The 13,147-nt window shown below is 37.0% G+C and overlaps 1 protein-coding gene across 4 annotated transcripts in view; it reads right to left on the bottom strand.

The window, feature by feature from the left end:
* The window catches only part of NEK10 (NIMA related kinase 10), a 163,276-nt gene that overhangs the window by 120,289 nt on the left and 29,840 nt on the right, over nucleotides 1–13,147 (bottom strand). For 3 of the 4 annotated variants that reach the window (XM_067561620.1, XM_067561621.1, XM_067561622.1), the window contains exons 12-21: nucleotides 12,822–12,961; nucleotides 12,183–12,244; nucleotides 9,114–9,191; nucleotides 6,116–6,180; nucleotides 4,509–4,611; nucleotides 4,271–4,399; nucleotides 3,648–3,785; nucleotides 2,571–2,616; nucleotides 1,750–1,871; nucleotides 1,445–1,547 (exon numbers count right to left, since the gene is read on the bottom strand). In XM_067561620.1, the coding sequence (XP_067417721.1) occupies nucleotides 1,445–1,547; nucleotides 1,750–1,871; nucleotides 2,571–2,616; nucleotides 3,648–3,785; nucleotides 4,271–4,399; nucleotides 4,509–4,611; nucleotides 6,116–6,180; nucleotides 9,114–9,191; nucleotides 12,183–12,244; nucleotides 12,822–12,961 (986 nt within the window). Of the gene's footprint in view, nucleotides 1–1,444; nucleotides 1,548–1,749; nucleotides 1,872–2,570; nucleotides 2,617–3,647; nucleotides 3,786–4,270; nucleotides 4,400–4,508; nucleotides 4,612–6,115; nucleotides 6,181–9,113; nucleotides 9,192–12,158; nucleotides 12,245–12,821; nucleotides 12,962–13,147 lie in introns of all 4 variants that reach the window. The other variant, XM_067561623.1, reaches the window with a different exon arrangement.

The following is a 13,147-nucleotide window of genomic DNA, read 5'->3' as shown; positions in this document are numbered from 1 at the left end:
CACCACTAAATCATTTTAATTTAAAATGATACAATTATTAGGAATCAATACTTTTTAGTACATTAGATTTAATAATAATCAAGGAATTCTCCTCTGCATATTTGACATAACTGACACCTTCTAGAAAATTATAGTATTCTAATATTACTGTGTTATTATCTATTACAGTAGAATGGTGTGTGTGTGTGTGTGGTTTTTTTAAACCAGGGAGTTTGACTTTTGTAGCCAGGCTTACTGTAGCTGTTCTCTGCTACTCAGATTCTGTATTTGGTTTTGCATTTTAAGCAATAAAATAATGTAGCAGTCTTTGCTACTATAAACCTCTATTTTAAAAAAATAGATAGAGGATTCTGAAATGTCTGGTAGACTAGCTGAATGTTCCACACTGCATTTCAGTTCAGTCACAGAAGACACTGCATTAAAAATCTGCAGTTCTTTGGAATATTTTTCATGCTCAGATGCTGCTTTCAAAACTAATCATAAAATCCTGCCTGTGACAGGTTTCCTTCTGATCACTTTGGGGAGACTCCAGTGATGCATGCCAGCCATATACAGCACTACAGGACTAGACACACAAGCATTATTTAAGCATGACCCTTAACATTGTAATTGAGCACTGAGAGGGGACAAGAGAGCTCCTGGTACAAAGACAGCCTAAAACATTTGTTTAAGATAATCATGGAGAAGTTATGATCTCCCAGTCATAAGGGACACAGGTGTTGCAGTGGTTTGCTGAGCAGAGAATGGATTTGGCCCTCTCCTCATCGGACTCATCTTTTCTGGAAACCAGTTTCTTATTTGTACCTTTTGCCCTTTGTCACTATTTTCTGCTTCATGGTGCTCATTGTGAAGCTGGTACTTTTACACAGGCTGGAGCAGACTTCAAAGGAGGCATGTGGTGCAAAGAATTTTAGGCTCCCCCTCAGATCTAAAAATAAAATCTTCAAGTGTGAGTGTATGTCATGCTGGAAGAGTGTCTGCCACACACCTGCAAGGGAAGGCCCTTGTGTGTTCCCACAATAAATGGAGGAAGAGAATATAGTCTGAAGCAGGCTTGTTGTTCACTTACAACTGAAGGAAACCCACAGAATAGAAGAGATGGTCATTTCAAATTTGTATCTTCACTGGCACCTCATTAGATGTGGTACCTAAAGCATCTGTCTATCTTGCTATTCCAATTGACTTTAATAGGAGCAGTCTCTCATATATCATAGATCTAATTGTAATTTTTTAAAAGGCTACATTGTATGCTCTGCAATATTAGGTGCATACAGTACAGTTTTAATTGGTAAAACCTGATGGTGGTGTTCCGTGAATTTACATTAGCAATTATTTTATGTGACTGTGTAATTCTAAATTAATTACTAGATTCCCCCACTTGTGAAGTTTGGTGAACAAGGCACAATGAGCCGAAACCCACTGTAGTCACAGAAATTCCACTTACTAATTGTTACTTTGTCTTTATCCCCCAGCATTATATTGTTTGGAGTGAGGTCTCTATGGACTATCCTCTTCTCCTTGTGCAAGTAACGAAGAGCTAAACACAGCTTCAAGACAAAAAAAAAAAAAAAAACATATGAAAAATCTTAAATGCAACCCAAATAAAGTCGCATAAAATTATGTTAACATTTTAGGACATTAGAGCTTGGGCACTATAAGTATTATTTTATAAGTTTACTAGTCCAACATATACAAATGGCTCTACAAATTTTATAAAGAAAAATCATGAAGAAAAATGCAGGTCCTTACTTGTATAAATATATTCCATATTCTCTCTTCCGTAAACTGTTGTTGCTTTTCCTTCAAAGAATGAAAGTGTTCTCCTAGTGGTGCCCCTTCTATGAGCTCCATTACTATGTACAGCCTGTCATCTACACACAACAAAAGGAAATGGCAATATCAAAAGAATATGACATTCATATATCCAGCATTTCCACAGAAAATATTATCTTGGTCAAAATGTACAAATATAATTTTATTATTTTATTATTATTATTTTATTACTCTGCTAAAATTATTTGTATGTGCAAATATATTTTAATCACTACTCGTTCTTGTCATTCAAATTCATTCTTCAAAGTCACATCTGCTGCAACTCCTACAAGAAATTAGACAGCTAATAATAACAACAGGAGAGAGCAGCTGCGTAGAGTTCATGCATACAAAAAGGGGTGGGGAATGGAATGAATTATTCATGTATCAGTCAGCACCCTGTATATGATATCTCTTTCCCATCCTCAGCAGCTGAATTTTGTCTTTCAGATTGTAAATTCTTTACAGTAGGGTGTGTCTTCTTATATGTTTGGACAGGGCCTAGCGCATTATGGGGTGCTATTGCAATGTAAATAAATGTAAATAGCAGCTATGTGTATTTACAGTCTGCTGTAGCCAGGTTTTAAACCAAGACTTATGTCTAAATCTGTTTGCGCTGAAGTGCTATTCTTAAGAAAAAATTAGCTCCTGCTGTTCAAGTTGGATGAGATCTTTCCCAGATCTACCAAGTACTTGTATTATGCTAATATTTCTTCATGACAAACAACATGATTTTTACTGGCTATGTTTTTACTTACTTTCCAGGAAGGTTCTGTAATATCGTACAACGTTAGGATGATAAAGCTACAATAAGAAAAAAATAATTAGATAGCTGGAACTAATGTTAGATTGAGGGCACAATTTGATAACATCAATCTATAAATTGGGAGGGGGGCAATAGCATTAGTTTTAAAACAAATATATTAAAAGTTTCAGAAATTATTTTGTATTCCAAACAACTTCTGGATTTAAGATGGTTGTAACTGATTCTATCTGATAAATGTGCCCTTGCCTTACATGAGCATGTTGGGTATAGCAGACAGGATTTCCTCTCCCCATTTGCACAGATGGCATAAGGACTCCCTAGAATCATAGTCACTCTAGGAGTTGATAGGAAGTAGGCTGAGCCATTGTTGTCCCTTTCCCCAATATCAGGCTTGGAGGGTGGAAGGTGTACTTCATAAAAGGGTGTTGAAGATTACTCTCCTTCCCCAGCAAAATCAGGAAGTGAGAGAACAGACAAGATGGTTCTGAACTAGCCCCTAACAGTGGAAGGAATGGAGCAAAGAAATACTAGGGTCAACTCATTAAGTCTGCACAAAGCCCCTTCACTTCAACAGATAATCCTAAATCAATTTGACTTCAATATTGTTTTTAATTTTAAAATCACACTTAGGTTGAAGATGAGAACTTGTAAGTCACAACAGTGACTTTTTGGACTAAAATCTGACTAAATTTCAAACCCAAGAAAGTTTAATATGGAATAGAAACACTGATCAACTTTTCATTAGGCTGTTGCTAACAGATTATGCTTTATTAAAGGCATTTTTTTTTCAATTGTTGAATACTTCCATTAACAAGCTCAGAATTTCCCAGTAACAATAAGGGCTTCTTTACGCTGCTGCTAATACTGAAGTGTTTGCAATGTTAGGAGTCTTAGTGTAGATGGGCCACTGGCAATGTTTACATTGTGTTGATCAGACTAAAATCATTAACAGCAGCTGGCAGTCTATGTACACTAAAGCTTCCAAAATTGCTAACAGTGCAGCTGAGCTGGTGTTAGTGATGAGAAATTTTTAGAAAACGTCCCCAAGAGAAGGGCTTATGACACTTACCTGTTCTTTAATGATTGTTAATTCAGAGACAATGTTCTTTACACTGCTGTCTCTGTCTCTTTTGTCCTTTCCAAATGCTGGATTATGTAAATTGACTTCTTTCATTGCTAGTAGATTTTGGCCACTATGTTTTCTAACCTACAAGGGAAAAAACCTGTAAAAATTAACAACAGAGGATGGGGGTAGAAAGGACGTTAACCATACATATGTGGTTAGTTAATTGAACCTAAATATCTCTTAAATTCTAAAATCATTATTCTTTCTGTAATTAGTGTGAGATCAGCTAGAAAGTGTTGGAGACCTCTGGTGCTGTTAGCAATGTCCTACTGGGTTTGCCTAGATGTTTTACAGAACTTCATAGATGCTCTGTGTGAGGCTTTACAGAAACAGTGGTGTGAATCCATACAGATTACACAGATTTGTCACACTTTCCAGCAGCCAGAACTGCTGTTTCTGAAAAGTAATGCAAAGAAAGAGTGGCAATAAAGACCTCTGTTATTCTACGAAGCATATTGGCCATTTTTACAGGTACAAATGGTGTCAAACAGACTCACAATAAAACTAAATAATGGTGGGGGAATGTTAACAGAAAATTGTTAGTTAATAACAAAAGGCAAGTTTACCTTATAAACACTTCCAAAAGCTCCACTGCCAAGATGATCTAAAATTGCATAATTTCCTATGTATTTTGTAGGTGCTTTATTCTGATTAATGCTTTCAATACTTTCAGCAATTTGCTTCAGTTCATCCTCCTAATTATAAAATTTTAAAAAAATGCACTTTTGATGACTTCCATATGCATCACACTGCAAAGAATAGTTGTTTATTAACTTTATGAAAAAATTGAAAACTTTTGCTTACCAGTAATGAATTTAGCTTTGATACCAGCTCTTCATATGCACTGATATTACGAACATAATGTCCAATATCAATGAAGATCTCAAACAAATCAGGCGGGAAGAGTCTAAAAACATTTAACATTTTTATAAATGTAGAGAGTGTTCATAACAGATTACACACATAGTTAAGACTTTTCTAACTAATGTATTGCTACTCTTTGATCTATAACCTCCTAAATAATATTTTTGACCAGTCCATTCAAATGTTCCTAACCCCAAATAGCCATCATCTGGAACTTCACCCTATTTAGTAGTAAACGTTTCTATTAAAAGCAACTTCCAAAGGCCCTAACTGGGATTGGGACATCATTGCACTGGACGCTGCATAAACACAGATCCCAATCCTCCAATTCACTCCAGACTGAAGTCAATGAAGCTCCATATGGATGCAATGGTGTACCTATGCAATTCTGTACAGGTTCTCATATTGCCTCCGTCACTATGGTATCTCAGCACCTTCCAGCAGCACATTAAATAATGTGACTAACATCTGTCTATTTGCAATGAATTGCAGGATTGGGGCTATAATCCTTGTCCCAGGGTTTATAATCTAAAAGACACAAAACAGACAAAGGGCAGGGAATGGATTTACAACACACAAGCCAATGAAAATAGTGAAGAGTTGGCAAATCCTTGTTAGTTATATGTTTGATTGGTGTTTTGTTGTTTTCTTTTTCAATAGGGCCTATGGGAGGATGAGGAAGGGTGGGAATGGAAATCAGGTAAAGGAGTTGGAAAACAAAGGATGGGGAAAGACAACTGTCTAGCTGTCACCAACCCCTACTAGTACTGTACAATTTTTATAGGCTGGAACCCTTCCTGGAAAAGGAAAACTGACCAGGTCAGCTTTATTAAAATAAAAGTAAGATGAAAGGGGTGTGTGTGTGTTTATAATTCTATCAATTTAAGTCTTTAGATAACAAGTGATGGATAAATGTCATAGGTAAGAACTACCAAAAGTCACAGCCTACTTGCAGTTTCATTGTCATTTTTATGCCGCAGTTAGGTATTTGGTTACAAAGGACCTTCATATTCTAATTTTTTGATAACACCTTTCTAGTAGGCTTGATGCAAGATCAATTCTTCAAAAGGTGGGTGAGAAAGAATCCACTCCTCCCAGATTATTCTATATCTGTTACTGTAGTTCTGAGGCTCCATGTTGCTTCTCATGCAACTGTGTTAATCTTCTGGGAAAAGACTGATGGACCTACACAATGGAGATCTAGTAGTCCTAACTTCATTCTACCTCCATCCTGCTCCAAAGCTTGATACATGGAAACACAAGAGGAGCTTCTGTAGATCTGGTTTCTGTAGAGTTCCTATGATGCAAGCCCCCTGCCCAAACACTACCTCACACAGAAGTTCTGCACTGGTTCAACTGCAGGCACAGCCAGCCATTTGTGGCTGTGGAGAAGAGGGAAGGATTTGCCCCTCGGATTTTTTTTTCCTTGTTTGCTGGAAATCAATGACTACATTTGAAAACTGGCCCTGACATTAATTGAGAATTTACCTGAATGATGGTTTGTAAACTCTACAAAGGCAGTCCCATAGAGCATTTTATTACCATACCTTTTAAATAGATGTCTATTTCTTTCCATACTGAAGAGAAACCTCAAGGCTCTGAAAGCATAACACTGGGTGGGAAAAATGTTTAAATTAATAACTATGTACAAATTTAAAAACTGCTATTAAAACAGCAAGGGCCCTAAACATATTTTTTTAACTTTCATTTTTAAGTAACTAAGTAGGCCATGTTATTAGAATGGTAATCATCCTCAAGAAAGCAAAAATAAACAGCTCTACACTTTAGTCACAAGCCATCTGCTTCAGTGCATGCTGTATTTGAAATACGGATGGCCCTCTTGGAAAAAAAAAAAAACAACTATGGATTAGCATAGCTACATGAGACACCAAATAATTTTGTTTCTGCACTGCTGAAGTCTTTGAACCACATTCTGCTCTATGACCACAGAGCAGCCCCAGGGAAGCCAATGGGGTTGCACTTCAGTAACAGACAGCAGAATTTGGCCCTTTTTTCTGGAAACTGAAGTGCAGAGCCCTAAAAATGTCAACAGGAGTCAAAAACAAAACAAACAAACAAAAAGCTCAACTAGTGATTTTTAAAAGTTTACAAGAATCTGAAGATTAGCCACAAGTATAAACTTAATCTAGTCTAGTTTACACAAAATTCTGCATATAGCTCAGTTTATAAAGAATTACTATTAGAGAAAATAAATATTAAAAAAGAATCACCACAGCCAAGTTAGACAAAATCAGAGTCTCTTAGTTAATATATAGAATTTTAAGTAACTCATCTTGAGTTCTCTCCAACTATATCCATCTGCCCAATCCAATGCAAAAACTAGCTAACCAAACAAAGATGACTGGAATGTATAAACTGAGGGAAAATGAATTACCAAGACTTTGTAACAGTGGGAACAATAAAATAGAATTAAATAATATTCAAACTATTAGATTACATCTGTGACTAAAAATCCTATATATGAGACCAATGCAGTAGTCCTTACTCAGAACACAGGAATTTTGCCTGAGTAATCACTGCAGAATTAAGCCCCTGTTTTAAAATAAGTTTTTGAATTTGTGGTGAATGCAAAACAACGAAGGAGATAGAAGATATGCACTATTTTTGAGGGAAGCAGGGCACGAATCACCAATACTACAAGGAGACTGTATTCTTTAAAGAACACTGGGGGTTTTTTTATTCCATAACAACTGCCCTTTGACACAGGAGAAACATCAGGTGCTGAGAGTTCCAATATTCTTCTGAAACTCATACAGTCTTAGTGGTCTGGCAGTGTGGAATAACTTGCAGAATTGGAGTCATTGTTATTATTCTGAAGGTTTTCCTTTTTAGCGACTGTGCATAGACCCTAATAAAGGAAGTAAGCAGGGTCACATGACTGAAGCACAGGACTGAAAGTCAAGAGATCTGCCCTCTGTTCACAGCTCTACCACAGACATTCCTGTGTGACAGTCACTTACCTCCCTATTCATCTATTTCCTACCTTTAAAATGAGAATACTATTATTTTCCTTCCTCACTGCAGTATCCTGAGCTTAACACATTAATGGCTGTAAAAAGCTTGAGATTTAAGGCAGTATAATCTTTATATACTGAATGAATGGGGAAAGAATGATTGTGATAGCACAACTACTCCCGAAGTAATGAACTGTGATCCCCAAAGAAATAGAAAGAATGAAGAAACTGATTAGTGAGATAAAGGTTCTGGGCCAAATCATAGGAAATAACCCCATGAAATTCATAAAATGTGGTCCAATGTTTACAAATATCCTGGAAATCAGTAATTATGAGAAAGGAACTATAGAAAAGCAGCATGAGATGTTAAACATGGTGTGGATGAAACACAGATTTCTTATCATTTACCTGGATGTGGTGGGATTTCTTTTTAGTATATCAGTACTATCATAATAAAACCATTCTTACTAAGTTAACTGATGTCATTTTATATTTAAACCATACTACATTCACTCATGATCTATTGTAAAATATAATTTTTTGTAACTATCAGCTGAAGTACTGAATTGGAGTTAATAATACACTTGGAAAATTAATCTAATTAAAAATATGTATGCAGCTGAAGCTATTGTTAAACAAATGCCTAACTGCATTGTTAGTTTACTAAAAGATATATATATACACATATATATATAAAATTTTCTCCCGCTCTAATTTCCTTTAAAGGATAATGTTACAAAAAGTTTTAAATTAATTTAATTGAAGTATTATAAAAAAAACTTTAGTGCAGATGAAAGGCACTAGTTAATATTTGGAGATTGCAGTCTCATCTGTTAATCCATAAAGAGCACATACAGCGTACATCAGTCGTGGAAGCTTCCCCAAATCACTTCTCCAGTGTTTTTCCCTCTCTACTAAGAGTGCCAGCTAGGCAACAGTTATGGTGGTGGTTTTACTGACATGGGCACTTATTCATTAGAAATCAGAAAGACACCAAACTCATTCCACAGAGGTCACAGAATAGCTGCCACATAGTTAACAACTATTGGTCACTACCAACCTGGATTGATTCTAACAAATAAACTTATGTGAAATTGCATAACAAACCCAAAAACCATCAAATCTTTAGCAAAAAAAGATGGATCATCCTACATTTAAGTTTACATTACTTTATGTTGTGTTTTGCTATACTTCATTTAACTGTCACAGTAAGGTGCCCCAACACAAAAAAACTGAAATCAGTACTGTTGTGTCAAGTGTTTATCAGCTTTCAGTGAAAGCCACAGGCATAACAAAGGGACTGTCTGGAAAGTGGGATTACATCACATGTAAATATCTGTTTTCTTCTATACTATGTAGGACACAAGAACCATAATGTGTTTCATAGCAGACCACCACACATAAGGTCATGATTTGACTTTTACTTTCCTGTGGTATAATCATCTGCCACTTGTTTCATGTATTTTTTAATTAAGTGGTTAATAAAGTTGCTTTTGTACCTTAAAACACCAAAAATCGTAAGATAAATTTCCAAGGATTGTGTAAAGCTTTCAGCATGAAAGTGAATTACCTGTAATAAATTAGCTTTTACTGCATTCCTTTGTTTGTTTGGTAAAATCAGTTTAGCTATTATATATACCCCATTTTCCTGGAAAAGAAACAAAGGAGAGTCATCAGTGTTAGTGCTGCTATAGTACAGAAGGTGCAAACAAAATTAAATGTTACTTTATGTAAACAATTCAGAAGTTAATGTCCATTTTAAAAGTTCTTAGCCATCTATTATACACTAAGTTTTAAGGTAAGATCGGTGAAATGCACAGGAGAGTAAAACTATCAATACATTCATTGTAAACTGATCCTGCCCTTGCACCTTTGCAGATGGACCCTGAAGATGTGTTGTGCCACACTGAAATCAAAGGGATTGCACCACAAACTCCCATCATCCACCATGCATTTGGAATGTCATGATCAGAGATTTATGCACCAAAAAAGCCCTGAACTGGAGTAAAACCCTATGTGATAGTTTTGGAAATATATCTATGTCCCCAGTCTGATTCTGTGAAAATCATGTTGAAAGTTCAGGAAAAAAACCCACCAATAATAAAGAGTTGAACTGTTTTTAAAATTTAATCTGACAAACAGGTGATCTCTAACGAAAACAAAAAAATGAACTCCACTTTGTAGTAAGAAGTGAGAGCTTAAGGCCTGTAAAACAGGCTAAGGCCTAAATGGAAAAAGCCGAGTGAACACAAGTATAAGGGGTCACTCAAGTTAACTGAGACTGGTATAGGAAAGTGCTGATTCTGCAAGGTTGTAAGACTGCCAAAATATTACTAAAATATGTAGTGGGTATAAGAGGTACCAAGATACTAACTCTCTGAAATGACACTCTGATGGGTAGAAATGATACATGGAGTGGCGGTGCCCAAATCAGCCAATCAACGAAAAAAAGGTGGTATTAGACTACGTCAGGAGGGTGGCAACTACCTACGTGAAAGGGGGCAGACCGAAAGTGTATGTAACAGTGTATAAAAGAGGATGTCAGAGGGAATACCGGTGTCCGGTCTAGGGGATAACGGAAAGTCCCGCCGTTGGGCCGAGACCATTGTAACGCCGCCAATATGAAACTGACCCAGAGATACTCTAAGTCATTTCTCATTGTGCCGCACGCAATAAACCTCGCTTGGGCGCCTTCGTTACTCAGCTAATCTGTGGTCGTGTCGACTCATTCGATCGTGAGAGACGTCTTAGTTTCCTGGCCAGAGCTGGGACAGCATCTACACAGGGACACACGCACGCGGCCTACACTGATAAACACCGGTGACCAACATACCGAGTACCACACACTTAAGCACATGTGGTTCAGATAAAAATGGTTCCCTAAACTATGTTGTTTCTACAACTCTAGTGCTTAAGCTACACAAGGAGTTAATTTTTTTCAGACTCTTTTCCACTCCTCTTCCCGAGTAGGCACCGTCCTAAAGTATTCCAACACCCTGTGCCTGTACTAAGAACTTTCCTTCCCTCTATTCCTTTTATGCCTCTGTTTGGGTTTAAAGTGAACATATTGATGATTTCACTAATTTATTGTTCATGGTCTTGACTTAAAATTTACTATATAATAGATGGCTATTAATTTTTTATTTGGCGTTAACTTCTGAGTATTTACACTGAGTTGGAGCATCTGGGGGCTGTGCATGAGATTCATCCACTAATTAAAATCATTTTTCAAACCATAAATTCTAACCAGCTAAATGATGTCACTTGTTAAAATCCACATCTCCAGAGCTGAAATGCCAGAATATTCATGAGCTTTACAATTTGTGTGTCAGCCAATTCTACAACAATTTTTATTTTCTATTCTGAATGTGTCAAAAAACCAGGAAATAGATTTATGAGCTGACAGTTGTTAACCAAAAGAAACTCAAATCTGAGCAATACGATTTATACACTACAATGCAGCAATATTGGACAGGTTTCCCAGCCAGCTTTTTAATGAGTTTTGCCTAAAGATTAGTTATATGATAATGAGAGTTAATAAGCCAAATGTCTACAAACATATGCATTTTGCATTCTTGTTCAATACTGGTAACCACATTAGCAGCAGAGTAGGATCCCTTCATAGGGTATTATCCTGCTCCTGTTGAAGACAATGAGAGTTTTGTACTTGACTTCAGCAGAAGCAGGCCCATAGTGTTTAAGTGGGTGGCATGTGCACCAACGTGCTCTGTCCAATGCTTTGAGATCTATGGATGAAAAGTGCTATATAACATCTAGGTATTGTTATCTCCCAGTGAGGTGTTATCTCCCAGTTATGGGCAGGTCCAAGCTAATATGTATGCTGTAGTCAGCAGCATGCACTTGCTGGGGGCATATACTGTACTCCTGTTCAGAAGGGCAATAAGGAGTGCATTGTGGCTGCATGCCTTTGGTTGTCCTCCCCTGCAATTGCAGGATGACTTCTGAGCTGGATGTACAACTGAAGCTGCTTTATTCCATCTTCATATGACTTCTTTAGACAAAGTAAGAAATTTACCAAAGGTGAGTGTAACAGGAGGCTTACCCTGTGGGCTGTAAAGCCTGGAGCTAAAACAACTCTGATTACAGAATGAGCCGCACCTGAGGAGAATCAGGCAATTCCATATACAGAACAGAAGGCAGCTGCACTAAAAAGGGGCCCAGGGAGTTGCAGTTATGCTGGTGGACATTTATGGGACCAAAAAGAAAAAGGGTCATGCACGATCATGACACCAAAGGGAGCTTGGCGAATAATGTCCAATGAATAGGAGGCTGATGTAGGGGTGGAAAACCCTGCCTATGTTTGGGACAGGACATCAGAGTCTCAGTGAAGGAGAGCTGGGAGGACTGGCTGGGAGATCAGACCAGGATGGAAGAAGAGCCCTAGGTGTGAAAGACAATGCCAGAGGTTATGGGCTTACTACAGTGAGGTTCTGGGGCCTGCGATATGCATGAGGTCAGACTAGATGATCATGATGGTCCTTTCTGGCCTTAATGTCTATGAGTCTACGAGATTTATAAACTACCGGTAAAAATGCATAAGGAGACACAAGTAAACAAACGAGACATATGAAAGTGATAGACTTAAACACCTTACCTTAACTGAATAAAGTCTTCCTACCTGTACTACTTGGTGAGCATTAGTGTCATTGAGCACCAATTCAGTAATTGCAGCAGAACAAGCTAGAATGAAAAATCATTTATAAATATTCAGGGCCAAATTCATAAAGGTACTTAGGTGCCTAAAGATTCAGATAGATGCCTAACAGGATTTACAAAGGCACCAAAGCAAATTAGGTGCCTTCCTCCCATTGATTTACATTAGGGATATTAAGGAAGCAGTCACAAAAAGTACACCAGAAATACGTCCCAGACAGATTCTCATGTCAGGCGCACGCTTTTTCTTTGAGCACTGACAAAAATCTAATACTTCCAAACCCATTTATGAGTGACCTCGTACAATAAAGTTGGATATGAGGTAAAACTTTAATAACGGAATTAAAATATTCTTGAGTTAAAACAGGAGTTTAAAACAGAAACATTAATTGAGATGTTGAATACTTCTTCCTTCATTTTGTGATGAGAAATACATTGATATTGTACATTTAAAAAAACCTCATACCTGATCTGATTCTCCTCCTCTACAAAGTGAATGTAAAATTATACCATTCTGATCTGATAACACTGTGTCCCACTTTGCACAGGTGTAAATAACTATACAAAGTGCAAGGCAGTAGAAAATCAGGCCCAATATACATACCTGCTTGAAGGGAGAAAGTATTTTCTTGTATTTCTTGAGGACTTAAATCTTCTGACAAACGAAGCTGTTGGATTCTCCCTGCTGCATTTGCACTAGATAAACCCCCAATAGACGAGCGATCGGAAACTAGATTTCTATCTCTTGAAAAACAAATCACAGCGTAAAATAAATACTTATTAAATATCTGTGTTAGTCATCTCTGAAATTTATCTGTATTACTATTTCTGTCTTTCTTCTGTACATCTCCACAATGAAAAATAAAAAAAGCACTTACAAATTTCCAATTAACATCAAAAGCATCAGATATAAACCACAGAGTGATGGGA

This window comes from Emydura macquarii, unplaced genomic scaffold (genome assembly GCF_026122565.2).
Source record: "Emydura macquarii macquarii isolate MOO-44397 ecotype Brisbane River unplaced genomic scaffold, CSIRO-AGI_Emac_v2 contig_2422, whole genome shotgun sequence".
Lineage (NCBI taxonomy): Eukaryota > Metazoa > Chordata > Testudines > Chelidae > Emydura > Emydura macquarii.
This window is presented reverse-complemented; position numbering and strand designations above follow the sequence as displayed.